The sequence below is a fragment of the Bos javanicus genome, chromosome 17 (genome assembly GCF_032452875.1).
Source record: "Bos javanicus breed banteng chromosome 17, ARS-OSU_banteng_1.0, whole genome shotgun sequence".
NCBI lineage: Eukaryota > Metazoa > Chordata > Mammalia > Artiodactyla > Bovidae > Bos > Bos javanicus.
This window is the reverse complement of record NC_083884.1, coordinates 56,444,250-56,456,619: the sequence shown is the minus strand read 5'-3', so window position 1 is coordinate 56,456,619 and position 12,370 is coordinate 56,444,250. Positions and strand designations below refer to the sequence as shown.

Sequence of the window (12,370 nt, the reverse complement as noted above, 5' to 3'; positions counted from 1 at the left end):
ACTAGATGGACCTTTGTTGGTAAAGTAATGTCTCTGCTTTTCAATATGCTATCTAGGTTGGTCATAACTTTCCTTCCAAGGAGTAAGCGTCTTTTAATTTCATGGCTGCAGTCACCATCTGCAGTGATTTTGGAGCCCAAAAAAATAAAGTCTGACACTGTTTCCACTGTTTCCCCATCTATTTCCCATGAAGTGATGGGACCAGATGCCATGATCTTCGTTTTCTGAACGTTGAGCTTTAAGCCAACTTTTTCACTCTCCTGTTTCACTTTCATCAAGAGGCTTTTTAGTTCCTCTTCACTTTCTGCCATAAGAGTGGTGTCATCTGCATACCTGAGGTTATTGATATTTCTCCCGGCAATCTTGATTCCAGCTTGTGCTTCTTCCAGCCCAGCATTTCTCATGAGGTACTCTGCATATAAGTTAAATAAGCAGGGTGACAATATACAGCCTTGATGTACTCCTTTTCCTATTTGGAACTAGTCTGTTGTTCCATGTCCAGTTCTAACTGTTGGTTCCTGACCTGCATATAGGTTTCTCAAGAGGCAGATCAGGTGGTCTGGTATTCCCATCTCTTTCAGAATTTTCCACAGTTTATTGTGATCCACACAGTCAAAGGCTTTGGCATAGTCAATAAAGCAGAAATAGATGTTTTTCTGGAACTCTCTGGCTTTTTCGATGATCCAGCAGATGTTGGCAATTTGATCTCTGGTCCTCTGCCTTTTCTAAAACCAGCTTGAACATCTGGAAGTTCACAGTTCACGTATTGCTGAAGCCTGGCTTGGAGAATTTTGAGCATTACTTTACTAGCGTGTGAGATGAGTGCAATTGTGCGGTAGGCATTGCCTTTCTTTGGGACTGGAATGAAAACTGACCTTTTCCAGTCCTGTGGCCACTGCTGAAGTTTCTTAAAAGGCATAAAAGCCTTCATGGAACTCATCATCCAATAGAAGAGGTATTGTCCTGTGACCTTGATTGTTCAATTCCAGGGGACATTATATTCTATGTAGATGATGCCCCCGGTAAACTTGGAGTCTTTGGAGAAACCTAAATGAATGGACATGTGAGTGCAATAACTGACAGTCATAGTGAGCAGCACCCTGAATCTTGCAACTAAAATCGTGGCCTGTGGACCTCACATTGGTGCGTGTTAGAAACGCAGCATCCCAGGCTCTGAACTGTATCTGACCAGCTCAGCGTCTGTGTTTCAGTGAGATGCCAGGTGACTGATACACACAATAAAGTTTGAGGAGCCCTGACTTAATGTAAATGTAGAAGAGGCTTCTCTGAATGAGAGCCCCCTGAGGGCGATGACTTTTAAGCTGAGATCTGAAAAGGCAGCAAGCTGAAGAGAAAGGGAATGAGCAGGTACCCAGGCCCCGGAGGACAGAACTTGAGCTGCTAGAGGGATTCAATGGCAGTCAATGGCTCTGGAAGGAAGAGAGCAGGAAGGCGCACGGTTCCCAGGGGACCAGAAAGGTCAGCGTGTGCAGATCTCCGAAGGTCAAGTTAAGGATTTAGGTCTTTATCTGAAGGGTGCTGAGGACCCTCACAAGGGTCTGCAGTAGCAGCCTACCTTCCCCACCTCCCCTAGAAATTCCTGGTGCCCTATTCCCTTAGGGAAAAAGTGTAAGTAGATGGGGGGCGGAGGAAGGGTCCCCCAACTAAGGTATTAACAGATGTCTGTGGAGTCACTTCCTTAATTTTACGTGATGGCAAATGTACATTTTAATAGGGTTTTAAGTGTCTCAAGACAAAAAAGTGACTCAAATGGTGGCTTTCTTGGGCCTCTCAGTGTTTCCATGATGGTCTGGCCCTTCCACAGGCTGACCTGGCTTGTGTATGTGGGCGCACGGTCAGGAGTGGAGGCAGGGAGAAATACCCTGTGGACAAGCTCAAATGTCCAGAGTCCGCTTCCCACATCTCGTGAAGCTCTTTCATGGGAGAATCTGGCAGGCTAGCCTGAAACTAAGTCTCTAGGGCATCTTTCCAGTTGTGGGGTGTGCATTCCACCTGCCACTTAGAGAAAGATTGAAGGCAGGAGAAGGCGACAACAGAGGACGAGATTGTTGGATGGCATCACCGACTCAATGGACATGAGTTTGAGCAAACTCCAGGAGATGGTGAAGGACAGGGAAGCCTGACCTGCTGCAGTCCATGGGGTTGCAAAGAGTGGGACACGACTCAGTGACAGCTTATGGAAAAGGCCGTTTCTGAGTGGGTGAAAGGAGGGGACTATGGATGTGGATGCTCCCTTCTCTGGGCTGAGTTTTATTAGCCCTAGCTCATAAAAGTTAGCATGCTCTTCTCCCAGTAGAACATCACAGAATTTCTGTTAACCTGTATGTGGGGAGTCTTTTAACCTAAAATTTATGTGAAACTCTGTGCTTTGTGTCTTAACCCTTTCCTGGAAGCAAGCCTGTGGCTGTCTTCAATTCTCAAGGGAGTCTGTGAACCCAAAAATGTTTATGGACAAATGACTTTTTTAAAAGATATTCTGCAGTAGAAAAGAGAAAAAGATGCAGACAGCTGGATTTTTCTGCTCTTCCTAGATTTCTTTGGGTCAGTACTGACAAAAAGGGACTTAAAATTAGCCTGCTGAACTAGGAAACTGGAAAGAGGCCCTTTTCTTGATTATGAATGCCTGAGGGGTTGGAGGTATCCTGGGCCCACCAGCCTCAATCATAAATCTTCTGGGATCTTCTTGGGGAGGGTAGGGGGCACGGAGTCTAGCTTTCAGACCAAATCTGAGGCTGTCATGTGTCTGCCCCCTTAGTTTGTGCGAGAACACATCATTCATATGCCTCAAGAGGATTACATCAGCTGGCTGCAGAGCCGGATCAACATCCCCATCCGGTCCCAGAGTGCCCAGACGTAGTGGGCCTGGGTCGACCAGTGACCCCAGTGGAGGAGGGCTGTCTACACCGTGTGCCTGCTCTCATGGAGACTCATTATCATCTGGTAGGATCATCTGGAGACCAGATTCTGAAAACATTCTAGGGGGAGCTGCTCCCAGGTGGAAGCCCCCTTCTCCCGCACACACCAGCCTCAGGCTCCCAGCCTCTGGTGCTCATTGGTCCAGCCTGACTACCTACACCCTCTCCAGGATCCTTCCCTCTTAGCCTTCTCCTCAAATTCTGGATAATAAAATTGAGTTGAATGTTTGCTGTCTGGCTGGGGAAAAGTTGGAGGTGTGGAATCTGGGCGTGGTATTGAAATCCTAATAGTAACATACAGTTACCATTTATGAATATGCACCAGGCCCAGTGCTGGGTGATGTTCTTGCCTAATAATCTCACAACTACAGTTAAGTAGGTGCTGATGTTATGCCCATTTCATACCATTAGAGCTAGAGTGTAGTTTTCAACTTTATGTATACTGTCCTAGATAGAGATGAGTGCGTGGGTTGGTGGGTGAATGGATGGAGCACTTCCCAACAAGGCAAGTGATGTGCAAGAAAATCTCATCCTTAAGAGTCCTTGTAATATCTTGTGTTGGGTTTGGTTGTACAAGGAAGCTTAATTTCCAGTCATCTCAAAATTGTGTGGGTTTATTGCCATTTAACCTCTTTTCTCATCTTCGTCTTCTTTTCCCATCTCGGTCTTCTTTCCCCCTACATCTTACTAAGTTACAGGACCTGTAGTCATTTTAACTGTCTCACTGACAGCCAAACTGAATGAACAATTAAACAACTGGACTTGATTATTGGAATGCTCATATAGGCTGGACCCCAGCGTCTCCCCATGATCCAGAAGGGGTGGAAAGAAGAGAGTTGAACTATTTTTCTGTCTACGCAGCATCTCACCTATTCCATTATTTACTCTTTTTAGTCAATGAATATTTATCAAGAACTGAATATGCATCAACCAACCAAGTTCTAGGTTCTAAGGGTAGAGCAATGACCAAAGCAGACAAAGTCCCTGATCTCAGATAATTTACCTAGAGACACAGGTCAGCAAAGGGCGATGGAGAGGGCAGAAGGACTACATGATATCCACGGTGGTACTCTTTGTTTAGTGTGATGTCGTGACAAGCCACTGGGGTGTAGAGATGAGATGCACTCTATAAGGAGGCTGCTCAGTTAAGAGATTCTAAACTCTGTGTGTTCAGTCACTCAGTCGTGTCCAACTCTTTGTGGCCCTGTAGAATATAGCCCGCCAGGCTCCTCTGTCCTTAGGATTCTCCAGACAAGAAGTACTGGAGTAGGTAGCCATTCCCTTCTCTAGGGGATCTTCCTGACCCAGGGACTGAACCCGGGTCTCCTGCATTGCAGGCAGATTCTTTACCATCTGAGCCACCAGGAAAGCCCCTAAACTTTTCTGTATTAAATCAGGATTGGGGTGAGGGAGAGTGGAGAAGAAAGAAGGAGGGCAAAGGCCAAGAGGCAAAAAGAAACTCAATGTCATCTGAAATAACATATGTCTGGCTGGACTGTAAGGTCAGGTTGGTAGTGAGCACAGGGAAGGAGAGGAGACAGAGGCCAGGGAGGGAGGTAGAAACCAGAGTTTTGAATCCCAGGGACGGGGGAGCCTGGTGGGCTGCCGTCTCTGGGGTCGCACAGAGTTGGACACGACTGAAGCGACTTAGCAGCAGCAGCAGACCATGTTAATTTTCCCTGGTGGCTCAGACAATCAAGAATCTACCTGCAGCACAGGAGATCCAGGTTCGATCCCCAGGTCAGGAAGATCCCCTGGGAAAGGGAATGGCAACCCACTCCAGTATTCTTGCCTGGAGAATCTCGAGAACAGAAACAGGCTACAAGCCACAGAGTCTCAAAGAGTCAGACACAGCTGAGTGACTGTTTTCTTTCTTTCAGGCCATGTTAAGAAGTTTAGGCCAACTTACTGGCCATGGGGAGCCAGGGAAGGATTTTCAGCAGGGGAATAATCATACTTCCATTCAGGAAAAAAAAAAATAACCACTGTGTGAGTGCAAGGCAGGGAACAGGGTGCTAAGATACGGCTGCCGTAGCAGTGATTATAGGGAGCACATGACACTGGGGCCAGGGAGATCCATTAAAAGGATATTTAAAGGTGGAATCAGCAGAAGTCGGTTTGGTGTATTACAAGTGGACAGAAGACACGAACATCGGGAATCATGTCCGATTTTCCAGCTCAGACCACTGGGTGGAAGTTGGTACCTTTAATGTAGCAGAAGGAAAGGAAGAAAAGAACATTCAGAATGAGAAGGTAAGGAGTTCTATTTTGTGCATACTGAGCGGGAGGTGCTTGTGGGGCAGTCAAGTGGGGGGGATTTAAAACTCAGGAGAGTGGGTGGCAGTGGAGACAGACATAGGACCTCAGCATCCTATGGGTCATGACAGTTAAAGCAGGAAGTGGGAGGAGAGGGCAGAAGAGGAGAGTGGAGAGAGGGTCTTGAGGACTGGGTTTGCAAAAAGCTTCAAGCAGCCATTCACAACCTAGCACTGACAGAGGGACCGCTTCCTTCCAGACACTGTGCAAAATGCTTGCTGTGTGTTATCTCATTTCTTCATCATCATCCTGCAAGGCAGGGCTGCCCTGCCTTCCAGATGGTGAAACGGAGTCTCCAAAAGGTGTTTTGTGCCCATGTTCCGCTAACTCTGCATTCCCTCCCTTTTGCTGCTGCCCTCTGACCCTGCCGCCCAGCCCTGATCATATGAGACCAGGAGGTCACTAAAGTTACTTTGCTTTTGGAACCATGCCCCCAGGAGTAGCTCTAGTGATGGAACGTCCTAGCATCCCGTTAACTTACTTTTACTCTGTGTTCCACAGTTTGCATCCTACTTGACGGTCACAGCATACCATACCAATGTGATCATTGTTATAATCCCCATTTCACAAGTAAGGATGCTGGCACTTGAGGTCATTTGCCAACAGTCACATAGCCGGTAAGTGGCAGAGCCAAGTCTAGAACGTGTCTGTCTGTCTATCTTAGGCAGGGGAGACACAGTTGAGACTTACTCCACCACACTCCACCCTTCTACTCATCACTTCCCCAGCCTATTTCTCAGAGCTGTAGCTCCATCTAGTGGTGTGTATTAGTATTATCCTTCCATTTTGCTCTCCAGGAAAGTATTTAAAACCTGCCAAAAAGGAACTGGGCAGGCATTAACAGCTTCACTTCAGTTCAGTCGCTCAGTTATGTACAACTCTTTGCGACCCCATAAATTGCAGAACGCCAGGCCTCCCTGTCCATCACCAACTCCCAGAGTTCACTTAAACTCACGTCCATCAAGTCGGTGATGCCATCCAGCCATCTCATCCTCTGTCGTCCCCTTCTCCTCCTGCCCCCAATCCCTCCCAGCATCAGGGTCTTTTCCAATGAGTCAATTCTTCGCATGAGGTGGCCAAAGCACTGGAGTTTCAGCTTTAGCATCATTCCTTCTGAAGAACACCCAGGACCGATCTCCTTTAGAATGGACTGATTGGATCTCCTTGCAGTCCAAGGGACTCTCAAGAGTCTTCTCCATCACCACAGTTCAAAAGCATCAATTCTTTGGTGCTCAGCTTTCTTCACAGTCCAACTCTCACATCCATACATGACCACTGGAAAAACCATAGCCTTGACTAGACTGACCTTTGTTGGCAAAGTAATGTCTCTGCTTTTCAAAATGCTATCTAGGTTGGTCATAACTTTCCCTCCAAGGAGAAAGCGTCTTTTAATTTCTTGGCTGCAGTCACCATCTGCAGTGATTTTGGAGCCCAAAAAAATAAAGTCTGACACTGTTTCCATTGTTTCCCCATCTATTTCCCATGAAGTGATGGGACCAGATGCCATGATCTTCGTTTTCTGAATGTTGAGCTTTAAGCCAACTTTTTCACTCTCCTCTTTCACTTTCATCAAGAGGCTCTTTAGTTCTTCTTCACCTTCTGCCATAAGGGTGGTGTCATCTGCATATCTGAGGTTATTGATATTCCTCCCGGCAATCTTGATTCCAGCTTGTGCTTCTTCCAGCCCAGCATTTCTCATGATGTACTCTGCATATAAGTTAAATAAGCAGGGTGACAATATACAACCTTGACGTACTCCTTTTCCTATTTGGAACCAGTCTGTTGTTCCATGTCCAGTTCTAACTGTTGCTTCCTGACCTGCATATAGGTTTCTCTTCAAGAAAATTAGAGATAACAAGGGAACATTTCATGCAAAGATGGGCTCGATAAAGGACAGAAATGGTATGGACCTAACAGAAGCAGAAGATATTAAGCAGAGGTGGCAAGAATACACAGAAGAACTGTACAAAAAAGATCTTCACGACCAAGATCATCACAATGGTGTGATCACTCACCTAGAGCCAGACATCCTGGAATGTGAAGTCAAGTGGGCCTTAGAAAGCATCACTATGAATAAAGCTAGTGGAGGTGATGGAATTCCAGTTGAGCTCTTTCAAATCCTGAAAGATGATGCTGTGAAAGTCCTGCACTCAATATGCCAGCAAATTTGGAAAACTCAGCAGTGGCCACAAGACTGGAAAAGGTCAGTTTTCATTCCAGTCCCAAAGAAAGGCAATGCCAAAGAATGCTCAAACTACCGCACAATTGCACTCATCTCACACACTAGTAAAGTAATGCTCAAAATTCTCCAAGCCAGGCTTCAGCAATATGTGAACCGTGAACTTCCTGATGTTCAAGCTGGTTTTAGAAAAGGCAGAGGAACCAGAGATCAAATTGCCAACATCCGCTGGATCATGGAAAAAGCAAGAGAGTTCCAGAAAAACATCTATTTCTGCTTTATTGACTATGCCAAAGCCTTTGACTGTGTGGATCACAATAAACTGTGGGAAATTAGCAGCTTAGGCAAGGAGTATTTACTCAAAGGAAGATCTTTTACAACTAAAGTAGACTAGGGACTAGAAGGAGGCAATACATCACCCCCCAGCTCCCAAGCTCAAAGAAGAACCTTGGGGAGAAGTATTTTTGCCATAAGCATTTCATCAGAACCATAACTGAGTACCTACTATATGCCAAGCCCGTGTTAAGCAGTGCCCTGTCCCACAGCTCTGACTGAGCCACCTGCATGGTTATCTTGAGAGTATTTAAAACCTCATGTGCCCTGGAAAGGCTTTTTCTGTAAAGGAACAGGAGCAGATATAGCAAATATCTGCTGCATATTCTTTTCATATACATGGCCATTTAAAAATGTAGAAACCTGAGATTGCAGGTCATATAAAAATAGACCACAGGTCATATTTGGAGCATGGACCAGAGTAGAACAGAGGGATGGACATGTAAGGTAATCCGATAAAAGTCAACCTCTGATCTTGTGTTGGAACTGGTGAGAGCAAAGAGCTTTCTGCTGGAATTAATGACAATAAGGATAAAATAAGTCTACAGCTTCCAAGAGCCACCACACAGACACTGCCAACCAGGAGAGGAAAATGAAGTTGAGAAATGGAGTAAGAGAGGTCTCAAATCTCGGTTACACCGTGAGGGTACCTGGATCAAGTCGGACCTTTGAACTGTTTAGTTATGTGGACAAAGCCTGCTTAATAAGCCAGATTTGGTTTGGTCTCCTTCACTTGCAACAAAAGGATTCCTAATTAGAGAAGAGGGATCCATGTGTAAGTGTGGCTAAATTCCAGACAGCCCCTAGGAAGGGTCCTTCCTTTCACAGGGCTAGTGGCACAGTAGTGGGAGAGACTGTCTTCAGATACATTGTGCAGGTAAAGCAAAGAGAAAAATCGGAGTTAAAGCCACAGCATCAATCAAGAGACAGAGGAAAGGCTAGGAACACAGATGTTTTATCACTCAGCTTTGCAGCAGCTTTGAAAATGTCCATTTTGCTTTAAAAGAGTATAAAATACATCTAAGGTGGGGGTCATTATCAGAGCCAACCTTCCTGTATGTGATAGAACGTGCTGGATAGGTGACATCCCAGCTCCATGGTCTCCAAAGTGGGAGGTGAGGAGGTAGAAGGGGTGGCCCTGTCAACAAGGATCCATTAGGGAAAAGATGATATTGGAATTTACAGTTATCTTAACTAAACTAGTAATTTAGATGTGGCTGGACTCTGGAACCTTCACTCACACTATACTGAGAATGGTCCCATGCATCTGGTATCAGTTAAGCCAGGAAACCCAAGAGGAGAGGAGAGAATTCCACAATATAAAATGGTTAATCGTGGCATCATTGTCTTCTCACCCTCAGTCTTCCAATAAACTATGATAGTTCTTTTTTTTTTCTATTTTTAATTGTTTTTTTTTAATTACAGTTAACATATAACATTGTATTGGTTTTAGGTATACAGCATAATGACATATATATGTAAATAGTGAAAGGATTGCCAAGGCTAGATATTATCCATCATCAACTCACACAATTATTTTTTTTTCTTGTGATGAGAATTTCTAAGGTCTACACTCTTAGCCACTTTGTCCAATATGGTAGCCATTACTTGCTTGTAGCTACTGAGCACATGATATGTGACAGGTGCAAACTGAGCTGTGATATAACTGAAAATATACACGGGACTTTGAACACTTAGTATGAAAAATGTGGGATATCTCATTAACATTTTTTAACATTGATTGTATGTCAGAATGATAATATCTGGGGTATATTGGGTTAAATAAAATGTTGTATTAATTTCACTTGTCTTACCTTTTTAATGTGACCCATGCTGCTGCTAAGTTGCTGCTAAGTCACTTCAGTCGTGTCCGACTCTGTGCGACCCCATAGACGGCAGCCCACCAGGCTCCCCCGTCCCTGGGATTCTCCAGGCAAGAACACTGGAGTGGGTTGCCATTTCCTTCTCCAATGCATGAAAGTGAAAAGTGAAAGTGAAGTCGCTCAATCGTGTCTGACTCTTAGCGACCCCATGGACTGCAGCCTACCAGGCTCTTCTGCCCATGGGATTTTCCAGGCAAGAGTACTGGAGTGGGATGCCATTGCCTTCTCCATGAGACTGAAGGTGAGAAGACCAATGAGGAGAAATCGGGAGAGGATGAGGCATCCCCAAGCTGTGGGGTGGGGAGAGAGTGTAAAAGGAGAAACTCAGGCTTCTGTTGCAGGATGAAGCGTAGTGATGGAGTTGCAGTGCTTTACTCTAGAATTAAAAGCCTGGGCTCTGGGACCTGGTAACCTGCTCCCAAACCTGACTCTGACACTTACCAGCTGTGTGACCTTGGGAAAGTCACTTAACCCGTCTGTTGTGCGCCAGTTGCCTCAATAGTACAGTGTGGGTAACAGTACCCACGTCATAGACTGGCTGGGAGGATTATATGAGGACCTTCACTGAATCTTGTCTTTGACTTCACATTCGAATCACCCAGGGAGTTCTTAAAACTCTTGCTGCCCACCGACTCTGATGTTATTGGTACAGGGTGTGGTCTGAGCATTAGGACCTTTAGAAATTACCCAGGTGATTCTAGTGTGCAGCAGAGTTTGTGAACCACCGAGTTAGTACACATAGAGGGCTTAAAACCCTGTCTGGCACCAACCATGATTTAGTTGCTTGCCATTGTTTTACCTTTAACTGCCCGAGTAATTCACAATATATTTATATTATGAGAACAATTGAGAGCCTACTATGTGCCACTAAATGTCCCTGCAGGAGCAGGGCATCTTCCAGGTCGATTCACAGAGCTCACAGCAAGCGATTCAACATGTCCTCCGTGGCGAGTACAGGTGCACCAGTCGGAGACCAAGGTCAGGTCTGGCGGCTCATTCAGCAGTTCCAACTTTCCAGAGCCTCGGTTGGCGAAATAATACAGCCCATTTCCCAAAACACTTAACTTCCAACAACAAGGTTTTAGTGTCTGGCAACATACAAGCAGAATGCAATTAAGCCTTGGAGCGGTGCAGTAGGTGTCTACCAGCTGGAGCCAAATGGAAATGGAATAAGGTGAGGCTCCGTTTGGAGTGTGGGATAAACCCATCTGTCTCAGGCCCCCATGGTGGGAGACACTTCCGCCAGAACTGGCTGCAAATGGTGAGAGCCCTTCAGAACTCAGGTTGTCATCAGAGAAGGAGGCGTGGCTGGGCCAAATGAGGACCGAAGGCACTAAAGTCACAAAGAATGACCCTTCTCTCATGGACAGAGCTGAAAGAAGAATTGAAACTCTTTTCTGATTCAATAGGCTCAGAGGGAGCACCCACATTGTCTACAGGCACCATGGGTACTGATTTAAATGATAATCATTGTTAACAATTATTGGTCACTTATTATATGCCAGGTGCTGTCTTGAACACTTTATATGCAATATCTTTTTAAAATATTCATAACAATTCTATGAAAAAGGGATTATCATCCCTTTTAATGAGAAAACCAAGGCTCAGAGAGTTTGCAGCAAATAGGTTCCAAGGGACAGAATTCCAGTTTAGACTAATTTAGAAATTTGTTGGAATACAATGAAGGATTGAAACAGCGAGCTAGAGGATGGACAAAAACATGCCTGGATCTTTGAATGCAGCTGGTACCAGGGCCCTTTCTGTCTGTGCATCAGCCATACACTGTCCTGCTACAAGCCTTCCTCTTGCACAGATGGCAGTATGGCTTCTGGTGTCCCCCAGGCTCTCCTCCTCTGTTCTGGTTTTTTTAATTCCAGGGAAAAGCTCTAATTGGCCCAGCTTGGGTTAAGTGTCCACCTTGGACCAATGAATAGTGACCAAGAGAGTGAAATCGCGTAAGAACATGGCAGCTTACTCAAGTACATGGGTTGGAGTTGGAGGAAGGGAAAAGGAAAACAATTTCCCCAAAGATGGGTAATATATTTTACCGGAAGAAAGGAAAAACAGCCTGTCACAGCTGACTGATGAATGATGGAGGTAACAGCAAGGCATAATGGGTTTTCCACATGTGTGCGTGTCTGACTCTTCGTGACCCCATGGACTATAGCCTGCCAGACTCCCTGGTCCATGGGATTCTCCAGGCAATAATACTGGAGTGGGTTGCCATGCCCTTCTCCAGGGGATCTTCCTGACCCAGGGATCAAACACAAGTCTCCCACATTGCAGGTGGATTCTTTACCATCTGAGTCCCCAGGGAAGCCTATAGCTGACTACCTCCAGAAATGAAAGCCACAAGTCTTTTAAGTATGGAGGAAAGTGGCTCCTCCTTAAAGTTACACCACTATGAAATTCCTCTGAGGATTTGGGGTTCAGACCACTTACGACATTTCAACTCAGTCTAACATTATTTTAACTTTTACCATATATTGGCATTATGTGCCAAGCTGGTACACAGCATGGGCTCAATACATATTTGTTGAGTGAATTATGCAAAGATGAACAGGGGGTCCCTGTGACCAACAGAAAAGATGGGAAAAATCCAAGTGTCGCTAATAGATAAATAAACAAAATGCAATATATACATACAATGGAATATTATTTAGCCATACATACAAATATAGTTCTAGCTCATGCTACCACATGGATTAACCACAAAAACATTA

General features: G+C 45.2%; 1 protein-coding gene across 9 annotated transcripts in view; it reads left to right on the top strand.

The window, feature by feature from the left end:
• Positions 1–9,568, top strand: part of CCDC60 (coiled-coil domain containing 60) — a 176,796-nt gene extending 167,228 nt beyond the window's left edge. For 6 of the 9 annotated variants that reach the window (XM_061384841.1, XM_061384839.1, XM_061384840.1 and 3 more), the window contains one exon: positions 2,777–3,165. In XM_061384841.1, the coding sequence (XP_061240825.1) occupies positions 2,777–2,878 (102 nt within the window). In that variant the 3' untranslated portion in view covers positions 2,879–3,165. Of the gene's footprint in view, positions 1–2,776; positions 3,166–5,113 lie in introns of those variants that run through there. The other 3 variants (XR_009730381.1, XR_009730379.1, XR_009730380.1) reach the window with 3 other exon arrangements.
• Positions 9,569–12,370: the final 2,802 nt, after the last annotated feature.